The 20,029-nt window shown below is 31.7% G+C and overlaps 1 protein-coding gene across 2 annotated transcripts; it reads right to left on the bottom strand.

Moving 5' to 3' along the window:
• Positions 1-7,299: 7,299 nt before the first annotated feature.
• Positions 7,300-10,357, bottom strand: LOC130805959 (uncharacterized). Of its 2 annotated transcripts, XM_057670822.1 has the most exons (3): positions 9,986-10,357; positions 9,437-9,513; positions 7,309-8,596 (listed from the first exon to the last, which is right to left on the bottom strand). In XM_057670822.1, exons 1-3 carry the CDS (start codon positions 10,306-10,308, stop codon positions 8,583-8,585), a joined length of 414 nt encoding a protein of 137 aa, XP_057526805.1. In that variant the 5' UTR covers positions 10,309-10,357; the 3' UTR covers positions 7,309-8,582. The 2 variants fall into 2 exon arrangements, 1 of the variants encoding a protein (XP_057526805.1); XR_009040246.1 differs by lacking the exon at positions 9,437-9,513 and having other exon boundaries at positions 7,300-8,596.
• Positions 10,358-20,029: the final 9,672 nt, after the last annotated feature.

The raw sequence follows: 20,029 nt of genomic DNA, 5'->3' as shown, positions 1-20,029 counted from the left end.
GATTGACTTTTTGGCACATTTTAGTGGTAAATTTAAGGTGTCAAAACTTTGAAGTATGAATCTCATCATATCTATAATCTTTAGTAGGGCTTATGAATATATATGTTAGGACAAAAAACGTCACAAATGTATTCTTTACGCGTTAGGGATTAGATTATAGATTTGGTCATAGGTTACCGTCAACAATTTTATATTTTCTTCAATTCACGTTTACAAAGTAGAATTCACAAATTTTTTTTTAAAAAAAAATAAAAAATAAAAACAAATAAATAGAATTCACAAAAGTCTCTACTTATCTTCTTTAACAAAAATAGTCTCCTGATATCTACAACTACAAGACCATTACTTGCCTACGTCGTCTTACAATTTAATAACCACTTGTAATATATACTTATATATCTAATCTAAATTTATACTACTCCGTACCATCAAATTATTAGCAAAATAAGATATGATTTTTTTTAAAAAAAAATAAATATACTAATAAATACAATAATAAAGATAAATTGTATAAATAAAATTAAAAGAAAGTTAAAATATATGAATAATATTAAAAAAAACGGTAAATTATTGTCCAGAAATAAAATTAATGGAAAATGAGTGGGACGGAGACAATCAGAATTTTAAGGTGGATATTTGAGTAATCAAATTTGATTTGTATGTTGTCTTTTTTGAGTTTTTTTTGAGTTGTTTTATTTTTTTTGACATTGTGAAGCTTTAGCAAGACTTCAATAAAAAGAGGGATCTTTATACACATATTTAGAGTAAGCATTGAGTTTGGATTTAAAATATAGTGTTGTGGGACAAGACTTGCATTATGAAATACCCGCATGTTCAAAAATCTAAGAAGCATATTCAATTAGATCGAGATAAGAAATGACCACTAGAAAGTCTAATAACAACATTACTCCAAAAACAACTTAAAGGAATTAAATCCCTCATACCAAATTCGGAATTCTCTGAATAAAAAATTTTCTAGAAAAAAGTACGAAAACCACTAAGAACAGTGTCATCCATATATATATATATATATATATATATATATATATATATATATATATATATATATATATATATATATATATATATATATATATATATATAAATATAAAAGAAGATAAGCAATATCACATCCTTGCTTATAAATGAATAATAATGTTTACAAGTGCTATGAATGAAATCAATATAATATGTGAAAACAAAATTGATTGTAGCAATCACAAGGAACTTGCTTTGGACTATACAATAATTTGTTTAATTCGTATATGTAATAAGCACCCGTTTCTGATTCTCTTAGGGTAGGGGTTAAGGGAGGGGTTTTTCTTCTCTTCACACTTATGCCCACCTAAGGATCTGGAGGGATGAATTTTCCTTTATTTGGATAGTAAATTTTGAAGGGGGATGCATTCGGGAGAAAGGATTTGAAGGAATTTAGTCTTTTATTTTTGTTAATATTCAATTCTTTTCAATATTGTAAACATTTGAAAGGAAAAAGGTTTATTGACTATCAAAGTAATGGAATGACTTTTACTCTTACCATTTTATTTTCTAATTTGGATGAATCTATGTCATTTCCTTCTATGATTTTTAAGTACAAAAAATTCATGTTCACCATTTCCTTTGTCTTCCTTCCAATTCCCTCCTAAATAAACAAATAAATTATCTCTTTCTATTTCTCTTTCCTTCTTTCCTTTCTTTTCCCTTCACTCTCTTAATCTTTTTCCAGTTAATGCTCTATTCAAACACAACATAAAAGTAAAAGAGAAAAATTAAAAAATTTAATCCAAATTGGTATGTCTATGAATCTCTTTCTTAAAATAAAAATCTTCCTCCCATTTCTTTTGATAACAAGCCTTGATCCCATAAGTAATGGGTGTGGCTTAATTGTTGGGCACAAAGGATTGATTACAACTCACCAACACCCACTTTAAGACCAATTTAGGGAAGACAATCATCCAAGCCAAGACAAAACTCTAACTCACTTCAATTACTAAAATAAAAAACGAGCATAAATAACACAAACAATAATGGACAATAGCCAATAACAACACAAAAGGATTTTTATGTGGAAAACCCCTTAGGTGTGAATAGTAAAATGAAACACCCCATTAAAATATCAATTAAAAATTAATTATTTAATAAATAATTAGTCGATTAAATATATTAAAAAATTATTTGATTATATTTTTGTTGTGCGCACTTTTAGTCGTGTAACAAGTTTAACGCATAACGGTATTTGAGTAACCGAACAATTAATTTATTAAATTAAAAAAAATTTAAAAAATATGATCATATGAATAGTTGGCCGGTTGTGAAGAAGGAATTGAGGAGTTCATGTAACTCCTCCTTAAATGCCTTTTATGGGTATTAACTTAGGATTTTTAAAGATAGGCATTATGAGACTTAAAGTATGCACATGAATGTGATTGTTATTTGCAAAAAAATTCAGAAAATTCTCTTCATTTTCCTATCATTTCATTCAAATATTGAGAGCAAAAAGGGGATAAAAAGAGAAAACTTCAAGGGTGGGTTTTGGTGTTCAAGAGTTCTTAATCCTAGCATTTTGATCTATGATTGGTAAGTATTCATGATTCATAAACTTTTAGCAAGATTTTAATTTGTTCAAAGGATTATGTTCATACCTTTTATTTGAAATACATAGAAAGAAATAAATTAGTAATGAAAATATATTATAACAAGTATGTTTATATTTTGTTTCATGATTTTATATGATGATGAAATTATGTATATATAATATGTATATATCATTAATTTATAAATAGATTTTTTATGAGTAGAGATTTAAAAGAAATGTGTGATGTGATGATTTAGAAAATAAGGCTCAATGTATTCAAAATATAAGATTGGTAGTCATCATTGAAACAATTTAGATATGTTTGATTTCTAAGGATTTTGGTTGATATGTATATATAATGGTATGAAATATGAATTTTTAAACGAGAATATGAAAATGAAGTTAGATTTATATATTTTCTGTTTTTTATAAAATTATTTCTAATTTTGGTTGATTTAATTATTTTGATAAAAGAGTGATAACGTATGTTGTTGTTTTGAGGTTTTTATATCGTGGTTGAATCCGTAGAATTGAGGAATGACATGGAAAGAATTAATTAGAGAAAAAAAATTAATTTCGGACATAATATATTCTGTCTCGGGAGGCGCATCTTTTGCCTTTATGGTTCGGGTGCGTTTCTTGTGTTGTTTCACTCCCGATTGAATTAAAAGTCTCTTAAACGCGTAAGCGGGTATTAAAAATAGTAAACGGGTATTAAAAATTATGAAATTTGGTACCCCAAGGTAATTGATGCCTTCGGACGCAGTGGTGAAGTCGGATTTTCTGTTTGAATATTCTAAACTGTCCAAAAAGGCCAGTAAAGTTACTCATCGTTTTTAGAAGATAGGAAATATTGAGATTTATGATTCAATCTTTTAAGATTATGAATAGTAGTGATGCCTTGATGGTATAAAGTGGATTGAATGTGTAAACACATACTAATACGTGATTTTTGTATGTGCATTTGTGTTTAGAACCTTGGTTCATAAGAGGTTGAAATTCCATTCGTGCAGTGCTTGTGTTGATCTATCATGCTACTAAGGTACACGCTTTGAACATACTTTGTAATTGGTTATATAAAGTAATTTTGTATTCATTCTATGATGTGATGTTGTATATCACTTAAGGCTCAGACACCTCAAATAATTTAAAAGGAGTTTAACATATAATTGGAGGATGAATGTGTTGTTACCCTAATTGGGTTGGTATAAATTAGATTTGGTGCCCTTATAGGGTTGGAATTATTATTATCCGTCCCATGGCAGTTGTGGATCATTACGGTCACTATGGGGGTATGCATACTTTACCTTTGACGACCCGAATAGGACAGGCAACGTCTTAGGTTGGAGGTTGCCTTGGGATTAGTTCTCCCATTTGTATTCCTCCAAACTTTGATATTACTTTGGCGACCCGAATAGAAGTGGCAACGACATGAGTTGGGAAATTGGAATGTCAAATATGATATCTAAATTATTAGAGCCTTTGCATGCTAGGATGAACTCATTACTTGTATATATATAACCTATATAATGCGTTGTATGAAGTCTCTGACGTGTACATGTTTATATTCTTTGGAACATGCTATGTTGTTGTTATTCGACGACTAGCAGGTTGACTAGTAGGTGGGACTGGTGTGTAAGGAATTAAGCAAAAAACCTGTAGACTTATGTTATTTTTGTCGAATGAAATTTGTTATATATTTTTTTTGAACATTAATTAATTTTGGATGAGGCCAGTAGGTTCTCAAGTTGTAAATCTTAAGAAACTTCCGCTAATTTAATATTCTCGTTATTGTTATTTATTTCTTTTATCACTAGTTAGTCGTTGGTCCTAGAAACAGTTTAACTTAAATGTCTGACATGTGACCCAAAATTCATATATACATGTGAATATCCGTTTCGCTTAGACTCGGGTTATTACATAAAACCTTCGAGACTAATCAAGGGAGCTCACCCAAGTCACTCTTATTATAATAAAATGAGAGTACAAGCACCAATAGCTAACCAACAAAGTGCACTACTCACCATCAACCTTCAACAAGAGAAATACAATAAGAGAAGAAAAGTGAAAAGAATTTCACCCAAAACAGGTCAGGCACTGTTCCAGCCAGTTTTTCGGCACACCGGAGCACCAAAACCGATCACCACCGTTCAGATTGAAGCCTCATGTGTCCTCTACAACAAATTCACAAATTAGAGTTGTTCATGGGCGGGCTACTCGAAAAACGGGCGAACTTGGACAATGTTTTTCAAAAAAAATTATAATTTGGACGAGTAATACTCGCCCTACAAAATAAATGGATGGGTAAAGACACCAAAAAAAACCCGCGAATATACCCATTTGTCTGCTTATTTTAATATTCTTTCTTATTCATCTTAAGCATCTCATTTATTTTATGCACTCTATTCAATGAACTTATTCAATCATTAATATATCTAATTATGTATAATCATAAAATTATAAACAATTGATATTAATATAGTTTACACTAAAACAAATCAAATAAGATCTCACATGACCATGTTTTAACTTATAGATTACTAATAAAACACAATTTAAGAGTAATAGATGAATAGCGTCCCAAAAATAAATGGAACACTTAAGTTGAATAGGAGGGAGTAATATTGGATTAAAAACAAAGTTAATTAGATAGAAAATTAAAGGAACTTAATTGTCAGAGAGGTGGAAAAATTGGTTCAAAAGTAAAGAAAAATGAATAAAATAGCAATTAGTTTCCTCATATTGAGGGATAAATGTACCCTAGAGGAGGTTAGGGGAATACATTTCTCCAAGTAAGAGAAATCATTTTCCTTTTTTATTCATCTTTTTTAATTTGCTCTCTAACAAGTATTTCATTACTTTATTTACTCCTTTACTTACATTTATTTTATTAGTTTGACTTTTTTTTTTACTCTCTTAAATCTTACTCAATCCAAGCGAGTCCTAAATAACAATCCTTTACCCCTCGGAAAAATATTAAGGATTTGAGGTTGTAAACTATACTAATTGGACATCTGATGAATAAAATTTCGCCACTAACATGCATTAACTAGCTTAATAATAAGTTTAAGACTCTAAACTAACTTTTACTAACATACTTTTGTTGGTGCTCTTTTTCTCTGGTTTCCATTGACTAATTACTTTATATTGGTAATGTATATGGATTTGATCTGCAAATGAAATTCCTAACTTTATATTAGTTAAATATCTAATGTATATAGATTTGCTAGTAATATACTGTTCAGGTAAAAAATCGGAAATAATCAAATAAATGGCTACCTTTGGGTAGGAATACTATTGAATACCTGAAAATTAACACCAACAACCCCGGGGTGATCCCTGAGGGCGGTGCTTCCGACGCCCAAATTAATACTCACATATAAGTTACTATGATGTAGTAGTATTTTAGAGAGATAAAGTAAGACTTTTGTCTGAGTTGTGAGCAAATATAAATTTTCCATCCCCCTTAACTTACCTCTTAAGAGGTATATATATAGAGGCTCCTAGTGGACTTATTAGTGAGTTGACTTTAGCCTATTTAAGTGGGCTTATATTTTATTTACAAATAATTGCCCCCCAAACTTCAGAGCTATAGTAAATGGGTTTGAATTCTATAACTTAGCTGCCCTAAGACACTATGTTTGTTCCATGAATCTCGCTTATCTAAGCTTAGTGGTGAAATATTGGTTTAAATTGGAAATCAATTTGGACTAGCTATTGGTTTAAACTGGGGATATCACTAACACAAAAATGTGTTGTACCTAGGTTCTTATGGTTCAAGTTCTCAGCTGGGTTCTTATGTTGCCAGTCTATACTGAGGACACACCCTTCCCAGCTATTGATAGTTCTTATTAGTCTTTACCGCATACTAGTTTAATTGAGAACCAATTTTCACTAAATACAGAACTCTAATAGGTAAATGTGATCATCTCACTAGGTATCAGTTCTACTAGTAATCAATTTCGACTGGATGTTGATATAAACTGGCGGTTGCACTGGCGCAAAAATTTGTCGTACCTGGATTCTTATGGTTCCATGATCCAACACATGTGCTAACCTATAAACCCCTTTAGATCAATGAGTCCTTAACTTATGAGGAGAGACCTATCAGGATTTTGGATACCTGAGTCAAGGAATTGAGAAACTCTAGGCTTCTGTTGGTTAAGGTTATGTGGTCAAACCACAGAGTCGAGGAAGCTACTTGGGAAAAGGACACATACAAGAGAGAGCGATACCTTAACCTTTTTCGTAAGTTCTAGTTTCGAGACGAAACTATCTTAAGGGGAAAGAGTTGTAACAGACTCGAAATTTCAAATCTTAATAATTTTCGATTGATTCTTAGTTCATTTAATCTAATTTCTAATTCTTGATCATTAAACTCCAAATTTATCTAATCCTTAAAACTTATATTTCAATTATTCATATTTTTATTTCTTGATTAAATTTCATTTTTAATTCCTGATTCGATTTTCAAGTTCTTAACTTATTTAATTCCTTTAAATTCCCGATATTTGTCCGATTTCATAAACTAATCTAAATATGAAACTGTAAATTTTTTTTATGATTTCTGAATATGATTCTTTTTATGAGCCCAAAAGTTTTGATTATTTCTTTATATTACGAAAATTTCAAAATCATTAATTAGTTTACGGATTACTAAAACTTTAAATTTAAAATTCTTATTTCTTAAATACTTCCGTTAACAATTATTTTGATGACTTTAACACTTTTATTAAACTATTCTAAACTATTATATTTTTATTAATAAAGTTTTTAAGCTAGTTTAATACCTAAACTAATTTTTAAACACCTAAACCTATTTGGTCAAAACTAGGGATGGTCATGGGGCGGGTCTGGTCAGACCCGGACCCGGACCCGGACCCTTTTATTTTTTTTGGATCCCGACTCGGATCCGGACCCTAAGGGTCCAAAATTTTCAGACCCAGACCCGGACCCTACGGATCTGACAGGGTCTAGGGTCCTTAATGGGTCCATAATGGGTCTTATACAAAACTTCTTTGATTTGTCAAAATTGAACCTTTTTCGAGTCTTTTTGTATTTTTGTAAGCAACTTATTATTGTATTACAAACACTTGTTCGAGTCCATGAAATTCAAATACAAAATAATTACTAGAGCGTAAAAACACTTGTCTAAATAGCGATGGCTGGCGAATGGCGATGGAGGCGCAGAGATGTTAGAGGAGAAAGAAAAATTAGGGTTACTGGAGTTTGCTTTACTGCTTTAGGCTTTAGGCAAAAACGGGTTTTCAACTTTTCATTATATTAGAAATAAATTAAGAAATCAGAAATTTAAAATATAAAATTTAAAAGTTTAGGGTCTGGGTTCGGGTTCGGGTCTTCACCTTAGGACCCAGACTCGGACCCGTTAAATTTTTTTTAGATCCAAACCCGGATCCGGATCCGATGGGTCTAAAAAATTAAGACTGTAACACCCCTGAATTTCAAACCCCTTAAACGAAACCAGAATCGTGAAGGAAGGGAGGAAATTCGGGTGTTACATAAAAAAAAAGGGAAAATAATTAGAATAAACGCTAAAGATTAATTAAAAAGGGTGAGTAAGTGGAAATTTCGGCAGCATCTCTGCTGAAAACTGAGGATGTGACGAGAATATATACATGGATAACATAACTAAAATAATCTAAGGCCTTTAATGCTTTCAAGAATACGTCACGACGGAAAGAATCATCGTCGGCTCCTCAAATCGTCAACTCTAAGGAGGATCGTGGTTCCAGTGTTAACGCATCGATTTGACGGGTACTCAAGGTGTATTTTCACTGCTATACATCCAAAAATTACACAGCGTTACTATGGATTATACAAGGAGTCACATGGCTCCATACAAAAGAAATTTACACAATCCCAAAAGAAAACTTTACAAGTTATAGCAGCTACATGCATTGGACTATTTGTATACAATTGTTACGATCGTACTCCACTCTTTCCCCCAATGCATAGCAAAAAGAGCTCCTATACCTGTCATGTCAGGCTATGATCCTCCTGCTGCTCAACATAATGACCATAGTCAGATGTGTCATAGCAGGAACATCATAGAGAGTCATGAACAAACAACAACAAACACATACACGTCAGTAATTAATCAACTTACAACAATTAAAGTCATCGAACAAAACTGTAGGCAACGATATAGTATGGCAATAACGAGTCTACTCATCTGTCTAAACACCTCTATTTATTCATAATTTCTCTTTCAAACTACTAATCTCTCAAGGTATATTCAAGGTAGAGGATCCTCTCTCTATTCATGGCATAGTGACACGGCCAAGGGCGTTATCGGCCTCCCGGCGCCCATTGGCAAAGTATGAGCTCATGCCCCCCTCTAGCTGACCCTCTTGGGTCCTACCTTCGGGAAAAACTAACACACTGGGGTACTAAACCAGTGAAGAGGCCACCATATTGGGGTTTGCAAGGCCCACATGGTAACACCTCGGTCACGGGGCGTTATCGGCCTCCCGGCGCCCAATGACCCAAGCATGCTCATACCCCCCTTACGGTGGTCCCGTCAAACCTCACCTAGGGGACTATTAAATCAACCGGATATAATCCAGCTGAGTCACGCCAACTAATCATAAATCAAGGCTCAATAAGTAGGAAAAACACTTCGATACTACACTCAATCATGGCGCGTTCTCTACTATATAGAAATATGTTCTCACAGTCTCCTTATGCTTTCATTCTACTTGCCTATATCTCTATTATGACTATACGCCAGCATAATTAACTTTGTGGCGCTCTATAATTCTAATACAATGCATATAATAGTGAAATATTGATAATACTTTGTAACGATAAACATGATAATAAATTACTGCGTGTACGTACCTGCAAGCGTCACTGCACAACCAAGAGTTACAAAAATCACCCAATTAAGTTCTACTTTCCTCTTATGAATTTGGAATCTATACAAGTTATGAGTAGAACTAATAAGTTCCCTTAACTACTTTGCCATACCAAACTAAATACGACAGTAACCGCTATTATCACCTAACTACGAAACTAAAAATAATACTCAATAACATAACAATATCCACCATCATCTTTATAATACAAGTGACAATTAACACCACTTTTGTGACTAATACTCTCAATTATTACAACTATTATCACCTATTCACAATCAAATCATATATTCAAATCTCATACCAATCTATTTAAGTTTTAAAACATCCCCAAGCACAAAAGTAGTACAATTATTATCACTTCTATTCATACTTTAACTCTAATTCATAGTTATATTCAAATCATCACTTAAACTCTTACCCATCATAAGATTTAATAGAAATAAAACAAAAATCTACACAAAATCCATAAACTTGATACAAATTCCCATTCAAAACAATGAAAATCAATTAGGGGAAGAAGATGGCTTACAAAGATGAGACTAGCAAAAGGGATGAAGGGGGTAAGTGGAGGTTGTAGTGGTGGATCACAATTGATGGTCGTGTGGGGTGGTGGAGCAACCACCACGTGGCTACTGACCTGCTGGCGGTACACAGATCAGCCGGCTGCTGTTGGAGAACGCGCAGCCTGCTATGCTGCTGCCTGGGGCTGCTCGTGGAAGGGGGAAGGACTGAGAGGAGCAGCTGGCTTCTGCTGGTTGCTGCCGTGGAGGGGGGAAGAGAAAGGGCCGGCTGCTGTAGAGCGTGACTGTGCGTGAGGGAGGCTGCTGCTGTGGCGGTGGTGCACGGTTTCATCCGTGAGTGAGGGAGAAGGGAGAAGAGAGAAGAGAAGGAGAAGAGGAGGAAGGAGTGACGGCTTGGTCTTGTGAGCGTTTAGGGTGGGTTTTTATACTGTTTTTTTATTTTTTTTTCTTATTGTTATTATTATTAGGCTTATTTTATTTATTTTTATCTCGATTCATTTTCTTACGATACCCAACTTACCTTCGTGGGTTCACATATTTTAATAAAATAATCATTTTTATTCGAACCTCTTTATTTGAGAAGTCGTAACTATATTTTTAATATATATATATATATATATATATATATATATATATATATATATATATGTTAACATTTAAATCCGTATATGAAAGAAATTTATTAAAACTAATTCAGAAATAATTAATAAAATTTTAAAATCTTTAAAAGTTGTTAAAATATTAAATAATTTCATTATTAAAATCTCGTGGTGTTACAAAGACCCAGACCCTTAAAAAAGGGCGGGTCCAACAGGGTCCTGGACCCATGACCATCCCTAGTCAAAACCTACCATAATATTTTAAAGTAGTATACTTACATAAGTAAAGTAAGTTTGAAAAGAAATCAAACTCCTCCTTACCATCATTAGAGGTGTTCATTCTGGTGAACGAATTGGTTTTGGAACGGGTGTCATTCGGTTCGGTTCGGTTGTATTTCGGATTGGTTATATTTTGGATGCGTGTTACAACGGGTCACACTCGGGTCGGATCGGCTAGTCACGGTTCGGTTGAAGATCGGTTATTCGAGCTATCGGGTTAGCATCAATTTGGTGTCGGTTGAAGTTCGTGTCAAGTTTTAATCGGTCTCGGGTTGTCATCGGTTAATAGTTGGTTTGGTTTTACCAGGTACAAATCAGGTCTGGGTATTTTTCAAGTAGAATTCGGTTACGAATTACTTATTACTATCAATCGAGTCAGTATCAGATGTTATTAGTCATTTTTTAGTTAATGATAAGGTTCCCTTTACTTAAAGCAAAATAGTTAAAATGCAAATCAATTAGTGATCATTATTACATTGTTACTTTTACTTATTTGACCGAAAATTAAAATTATAAAGTTTTATCAATTTTCATCTAATTCCATCAAAAGTAGTTAAATAAACATTGACCGTTGATTATAAACTCTAAATATATGAAACCATGTATTTATAAAAATTATTTTTTAAAATATTTATCAATTTATTAGAATAACTGATTAGATGATTGAATATGAGTCGATTATACTTCTATGTAAAAAATTGGTTTAGGTTTACAGCAGTTCGATCTAAACTTCGTTCGGGTTAAGTCGATTTTAGCCGGATCAAGTTTGTTTCGAGCATGATTCGGGTTGGATATGACTCGGGTCGGTCATTAATAGGTTCGGATTATCTCGATTAATGGTTATGTGTCGGTTAAAAAAATCGGTTACAGCTCGGGTTTAGTTTTCCCATTTTCGGTTGTTAACCAGTTTGGGTATAACTTTGGGTCGGGTAATGTCGGTTCGATAAACCTAAAAAAGAAACACATTTTTGGGTTGGTTTACTTTTGATTTCGGTTCGGGTTTACGGGTCGGGTCACTTTTGAACAGCTCTAACCATCATGTTGGATGGATATGGACTTAGATTTGGAGCATGCTTTTTTTTTTTAAATCCAAATTCTTTAAGATTTTGTCCCCTAAATATCTACTTTATATAGTAGTTTTTACCTAAGGGTTCTACATAGGAAATTCGAAGCAAAACTCATCCATTTTCCACCTTTCCACGTATACATCTATAATTTCATGCCCTATAATTTTTCTTCCATTTTCCTCCTAAATTCACTTTATAAAATCAAGTACTAAATTCCTAATTCCTTTTATAGTTAATGAAATTCAAGAAGATGGAGCATAAATAATTATTTTCCTAGCATTTTGGGGTTGGATAATTATTTTGGGTACTTAAAAGATCATCATTTTGGAGTTTGGTAATTATTTTGGAAGCTTAGAATATCATCACTTTTGGAACATTGGAGCTTGGAGTATTTAATTAGCTTGGAGGATCATATTTACTTATTAGTACTTAGTACTACTACTCCTTGGTGTCAGTATGGTATAACTTCTTACCCTATTCTTTATGTGGAATATTTACATTATATTTACTTTATAATATGAAAAGTATGAAATATGTTAAGTATGTTTAAGTGAGAAGTTAGTTTAATGAAATTATAATTAAGATTATTTAAGTATGTTTATGCTAAAAGTATTTTTAGTATTTTAATAAGTAATTTTTGAACATGTTTGGAAAGTTGGTGAAAAATATCATATTCTAGTGATATTAAGTATTATTTTTATGTGTTACATTAGAAATGCTATTATATTTAAGTTTTTTTTAATGTTAGAATTTTTGTTAATATGTTTATGTTTGCCTATAAACTAGTTTATAAAGTTGTCTGCTATTTTACAAACATACTTTTACTAAGTATGGTTATGTTAAGATTATTGTCATTATACTTTATTTTAATATTAAACTTATCCTTAAAGTTATATTAAGTTTCTATTTATTGTGTAAAAGTTTTTATTTTAGTGATTATGTGAATTATTTAAATTTTGAATTTATTATGATAAAGTAAGTTTTTTTTAGTGAAAAAGGTCTAAAAATAATCATAGGCCATTTGGCAACTATCATAAAAAAAAAGGATTTTATTTACTATTTTAATTTATTACAAGCATTTTATAAATAATAATAAAATAATAAGTTAAAAAGAAATTTTTGAGAAATTTTTATAAGTTAAGTGTTTTCTTGAATATATGAGATTTTTTTTTATAAAAGTAACTTTTGTGATATTAAATAACTAGTGTGTACCAAATATTCCTTAGTTGACTATTTGACCAAAATTTATATAAAAAGGTAAAAATAGTTTTTTTTTTTAATAAAGTTGTCTTTATGTGTCAAATTTTGATTTTATGAATATTAAAGAATAAAGTTTTTACTAGTTTTATAACAATAATTATTGATTTGTGTGAAAAATATAAGTTTTACATGTTTTGTAACTAGAAGTAATGTTTTTGGTGAACTTATAAAATGTTATTTGCTTTATAACTAAAAATATTGATTTCGTAAACGTATAATTTCTATTTGTTTTATCATTAAAATATTGATTTTTGTGAAGTTAATAAGTTTTACTTATTTTTCAACTTGAAATATTGATTTTTCGTGAATTTATTGAATTTTGGAAATTTATCCAAAGAATAAGTTTTACTCGATTCATAATTAAAATATTTAATTTTGTGAAAAGAATAAAAGATTTATTTATTTTAAAGTTAGAAATGTTGATTATTGAAACTTATTTCAAGAAAAATAAATTTTAGTGACTACTAATGAAAAATATTAATTTTGACTATTAATAGAACATTAAGGTATTATTGTGAATTTATTTAACAAAAGAGCTATTAAAAATAAAGTTATAACTAAAGTTTAAAGTGTAAAAATTTTTAGTAATGAACTAATAAGGGTATAAAGGTAGATTTAACATTATTATTAAGAATCTTATTAAATTAAGGAAGTTACCACCTAAGTTAGTCAAAATCGAAGTCGAAGTTAACTTATAGTAATAAAAAAATATGATGTGCTTGTGTAAAATTATTTTAGTATTGATTGAATGATCCTGATAGTAAGGTAATGTCGAACTATGGACCGGCATGTAAAATCCCGGCGCCCGTGTTAGCTGACACTTAAAATGCGGTGTAAGACAAGGGGTTAGCTACCTATCTTGTAGAAGCTCGAGCATAATTGTATTGGAGGGGTGACGACTCCCACCACAGTTAGATGTAGGGCTTCGGTCCTAATCTAGCCAGACCCTTCCATATATCAGGTGTCATATTGTTGTGCTTGTTGATCGGTGATAAACTTGATTAGTGTTGACGCTACGATGCTTGGTACGATTATAAGTATTAACCAAATGAACTTACTTAAGTATTAAGATTATTGAATTGTATAAGTCGCAGTAACGTACTTCTGCCAGCGTTGAGAATGGTATCTTGATGACTTAAAAGTATGGATAGTTAAGTATTCCCGCCTGTCACGCGGGTGACCCGGGTTCGATCCCCGGCACTGGCGCCAAAATTTGGTAGGTACTTTCTCAGTCGCCTAAACTCTAACCAAAAATAAATTCACTTACTTTTCAAATACAACTTAATGTAGTAGGGTAGTAAGATTCGTATCCACAAAGAGATGGGGTTCGAGAAGGTTTTAGTATGATATGTGCTTTGAAAATTGAAATTGAAAACAATCAATAACGCAAAGAAAAGGGGGGTTTTGATTTGTTTTTCTGGAATAAAATAACTTGAACAAGCAATGAACTAAGTGAAATCTATAACAATGGTGTTTTCTACAAATCAATAGAAAGGATATCTTGAGTTAAGTTGATTGTATACTTCTTGTTTCTCATTGATCATTGAATATTCACTTTTGACTACCTATTGTGAAGATGATTATACTTCTATTCTCCTTAAGTGTAGCTAAACATCAAAATCAGTTTGAATGTAAAGCTCTTATTATTAGTTAATTCACTCTAATTAGAGAATAAATTCAATCCAACAGTAGCTTTAAGAAAAAAGAATCAATAGGTTTGCTAAAACTATTCAAGCAAATAGTTTTCAATCAAAATGAAAAGTTCATTTAGATTCTAATAATTCACAATCTGCATTCACAATTAGAAGTAGTTGCTACCACTAAACCAAGTACAAAACTAACTGATTTTGCAAATAGATTTAGCATATATGAATATTGCAATAATAAGAACAATAGTTGATTTCCAATTCAAACAACATTCATAAGATTATAATAAGAACTTTTCAATAATCAAAAGTATATTAAGTAGAGGAATTCTTACAATGAGTAATTAGAAGTCTCCAATCAACCTTCCTTAAGAAATGAAAATTTAAGCTTGAAGCTCCATAAACATGGCAAACAGAAATGAAGAAGAAGAAGTATTTTAATGAAAATTTACATGCAAGTCGCCTCCCAAATCCCTCTAAACATCCAATTGAAAATGAAAGCCGAAATGGAAAAAGTGAAATAGTTGCCCAGCCTACAGACTGAAATCCGCACCCCGCATAAAACTCTGCGGGTCGCGCATCTCAGTCTGATTCGGTTCTTTGCTTGCTTCTTCTTTTTTGCTTGAAATGATATATTTACATAATGACCTTCTAATAAGACTAGGATTATCATCTTAGAGAATTACATCAATAAAACTATTCTATAAAGTAATTTCTCTAATTGTTATATAGTTAGATTTAAATTCTACTTAATAAAACCGAAATTGAAATGGAAAAATACACAAAATAAGGCATTATAAGGAACAGTGAAGGAATATAGTAAAAGTATACAGTGGTGTCAATTAATTATAAGTTTGTACTTTAATGATTATTTTGTAAATATAGTGTGTAATTTCGTATTTTGAGTTGGATAGGTTTTTATGCTTGGCGTTAAGTGCTGATCGATTCAATCGGGTGTCATCTGTATTATGGATGGCAGCATTTTGCAAAATTTAGTTTTAGGTTCCTATCTAGGCCGCAACTACAATTTATTTACGCTATCAAGGACTTAGCTGCATTTTGTTTGATGATTTTGATGTATTTGATTCTAATTATTATGTTTTTTTGGAACAAACGATATGTATTTCTTATTTTCCAACTCTGATGTAATATTTATTGTTCATCATAAACAATTTTTAGTTTTTAAAAGTTTTTACTAGATCGGCATTTTGAGACTTCCGCATTATTATTGTAAACATTATCATTAATGTTAATTACGTATCGAGACTGTCGATCCTGCTACACTTGGTATCAGAACTAAAGTTACTCGAGTTACGGAACTTCAATTCTAATGTTAAAAAAATATCTCGATAGCCGACATTTTCAAAAAAAAAAAAGAAAGCTTTTCAAATAACTTTTCAAATAACTTTTTTTTTCTAACTTTTTTATATGTGCTTGGGTGATATGTGTAATTTATCTGTTAGAATTAGGTTGATGTGATATCGATCACATGTTTAAATTTCATTTGTGATGACGAGAGACGATAATATTCTCCTCTATTCAAGAGTCTAGGATCCGAGCATTAGAGGAAAAGTTCGCAATAATCAATAGTTTGAAGATAAAGTTATTTGAAGTTATTTTCTCATAGAAAATTATTTCGCGAATATTCTTTTTGATTTAAAAGCTGATCAATCTTTTATTTGAACTTGTTTTTTTTTTCACAATTTCTCTATCTCTCTTAAACCTCATAAATTCAATCCTCAAATTCTATTACCCGACAGTTCACCATTCTTATATGACAGTGTCTTTCCTAGCTTCCCTCTTATGATTCTAGATCATCATTTGCCCGCCAGCTAGATAATGTTTGAATTGGGTACTTATGATATAATTTTGGGTATGTCATCATGTGGAGATTTTGTGTAAGGAAAAGATTGTTTGGGTTAAGACTGAAGAAGGAGAGTACGTGCTTGATTATGAAGAATTATATGTCCCATATTCAAACCATTTATGTCGTTCAAGCAATTGAGATGATTAGGCATAGAGATGAAGGATACATGCATGTGTTTTATTTTCTACAGTGAGGAGAAATACAAACTGAGACTCATGGAAACCCCAATTGTTTGTGAAAAAAATGAATTTTTTTTCTTAAGGATTTACTTGGTTTGCCCCGGGGAAGAGTGGTAGATTTCCATATTAATCTGATTTCTAATGCTAACCCTATCTCTAAGACTCCATACTGTTTTACCTCGGTTGAGTTAACCAAATTAAAGAAGCAATTGGATGAGTTATTAGAAAAATGTTTTATCCATTCTAGTGTCATCCTTAGGAGTCCCTATTTTATTTTTGTAAAAAAAGGAAAGATGGTACAATGAGGATATGCATTGATTTCAGGGAGATTAACAAGGTCATCATTAAGAAGTGTTTACTATTTGCCCTTGATAAGTGCTTACGTGTTTTGTTAAGATTGATTTGAGTTATGGGTATCATCAATTGAGGATAGCCTAGGGGATTTCTCTAACACTGCGTTCCAGATCAAATTTGGACATAAGAGTTTTTGGTGACATCATTTAAGATAACATATGCGCCATCAACTGTAACATTCGGGAAAATTAATATTTTAAGACGAGTAAGTTTAAGAGAATTATCAGTGCGAGAATGATCTTAAATACAAATGACATAAAATATTCTTAATTTAACTTCTTCTTTCCTTTTCCTTTTCTTAATAAAAAGAAAAAAAATATCACGTGTCTCACTTTTCATCATCATCTTCAACACAAAAGGAAAAATCAAACCCTTCTTTGCCTTCCGAAAACCTTCGAAAACCCATACCTCATCCCGTCATTCCTTACCTTCGATCTTCAAAGAAAACGCAGCTTTACTCATCTTCTCCATCTGATTTCGCTCCTGCTTCTTCAACAAACGCAATCCTTCGCTCGAATTGTTTTTGAAAAGTAACGAACTAAAGCTAATAAGGTATAATTTACTCGATTTCTTCTTTGATTTTCGACACGTTATTTCAGCAATCTCTTTATCTTTTCTCTAATTTCGAACCACCATAAGTGTAGAAGGAATCGAAAACTTCGTCCCTTGACTTGAATTCTGCCGATTTGGGGAAGTTTGAGTGAGTTTTGGTCTTGTTGATTAAACATCAGATCCAAGTCGAAAACAAAGTGTTGAATCTGGAATTTTTTTCGTTTCTTGCTGCTGCAAACAGAAGGTAGTCCTTCTAGAATTCTTTCTTTGTTTTTCCTTAATAATCATACTCTTATTCATATAGAAATTAGTTGCATTGGCATACTTTCACTTGCTTAATTCTTAACCATGTATGAAGCCTAAATGTTGATGAATCTTGGAATGTGTATGAGATGGTAGATGAGTCATTAAATTGGAAATTATGGATAATGTGTTATTAGTGAGTTATGTGAGGATTGATATGTGATTATAAGAGATTGTGATTGAGGAGCTTTGGGGAAGATTTCTAAAATCAAATGTAATTTGGGATTTATGATGTAAAAATGATAGATTGAAGGATATTGAAACTACTTGTTGAAATTATTGATTAGTACGTAATTTACAAAGATTAGAATACCGATAGGATGTTAGATGTAGAGAGATTATGAGAATTGTTGTTCTTGAATATTAGGAATTCTTGTGAAATTACTGATGGTGGATAAATCTTGTTGTTGTTATTAATCGAATAGTTGTGGTAAATATAAGTGTTGGATATAACCCTTGATTATATACGATTGGTTGTTCTTGAGAATATTTAGGGTTTGTGTGGAAATTATTAGTTGAATGGATAACTAGCTGAACCTTTCTTTTGGACAGCTTGTTAATCTTGTTTGGTTTCTTGGTTTTGAGTTTAGATGAACATGAAAGTGTTTGAATTGAAATATAAAAGGGAATTGTGGAGACGTACGATCTTTACAGGAATATAAGCTAGTTTTAAATAGGTTATATATTTTCTTATGACTTTTGGGGGTTAGAATTATAACTTGCGCAATCTTTGAAATTAGAAATATTAGAATAAAAGATGGAATTGTGATGCATTCTTAGGATGAGATGTAATGAGCTATAAGAACTTAGTTGTAGTACCGTATGCTTTGTTGTGATGGTATATTTGTTATGCTTCAGGAGGCGACGTCATCGAGGAACCTTTCTAGTTGATAGCTGCGAATCAATCACGGCTCTTTGGAGCGTCTTGTTGGTGAGTAGTAACAGTCCCTTAAAGGTTCTGGCCAGACTACTTTTCGTGTAAAAATCATTTTTATCCAAGTTCTTTTGAAATTGAAAATTGATTGAGACAAATATTGTTGTGATTGCTTATGTTGATATTATGATATGGTCAATGGATCGGGCTTGCGAGCTGGTCATTGACGGAGTTGAGGAACATTGTTCCTTGCTCCCTGTTTTGAAACGAATTGTCATTGAGATATTGACTAGCTTCACCCGAGAGTGGCATAGCCTTAGAGCTATGGATGTTCCTCTCAACTAGACTCCCTGTGCGCATATAGATCTAGGGAACTGATGTTGCTTATAAATCTATGATTTGTTTTATGGTGTTTTGTCGTTTTGGATTGTTACTTCTCATTCAGTTTAATCTGACCTTCTGTTGTTTTTCATCTTTTAGTTTGATTACAGATCGGAACCGGTCGGGAATGATGGGTTAGTAGTGTTGAATAGCGTTCCAAGGATGTATAGTGAGCTGAGCACATAGGAATTTGTAGACTTGTATTAGAATTTTGGATAAATGTATACTAGATTTGGTTGTGTTGGCTATATTCGACTTGTAGAGATTTGTATGAATATCTTGTGTTTTAGTTAGATGTTTGTTTTGAGATATAGTTGAGTTGGTTACGTTAAAGAGCTGGTGTTCCTTAACTCAAGTTTTAGAAGTGTGAATTCAGTTTCTTGGGATTTAAACCCCGTGATGACTCTGTTTACTCAGTCAACGGTAAGTCGGGTTGTTACATCAACATTTATGGATTTTATGTAGCAATAACTTTGTCCTTATTTGAATAAGTTTGTAGTCGTTTTTTTCATGACATTTTGGTACATTTGAGGAACATGAAGAAACATGAGGAACACGTAAGGATCTTTCAAAAACTTTTAAGGAAAGAAAAATTATTTAGGAATCAATAAGTGCGAGTTTTGGTTTGAGGAAAAATTTACATTTTTTTAGTCATATTTTTTTTCTAAGGATGGAAATTCTGTTGATCCGA

The sequence above is a fragment of the Amaranthus tricolor genome, chromosome 2, assembly GCF_026212465.1.
Source record: "Amaranthus tricolor cultivar Red isolate AtriRed21 chromosome 2, ASM2621246v1, whole genome shotgun sequence".
In the NCBI taxonomy this organism is placed as follows: Eukaryota; Viridiplantae; Streptophyta; class Magnoliopsida; order Caryophyllales; family Amaranthaceae; genus Amaranthus; species Amaranthus tricolor.
This window is presented reverse-complemented; position numbering and strand designations above follow the sequence as displayed.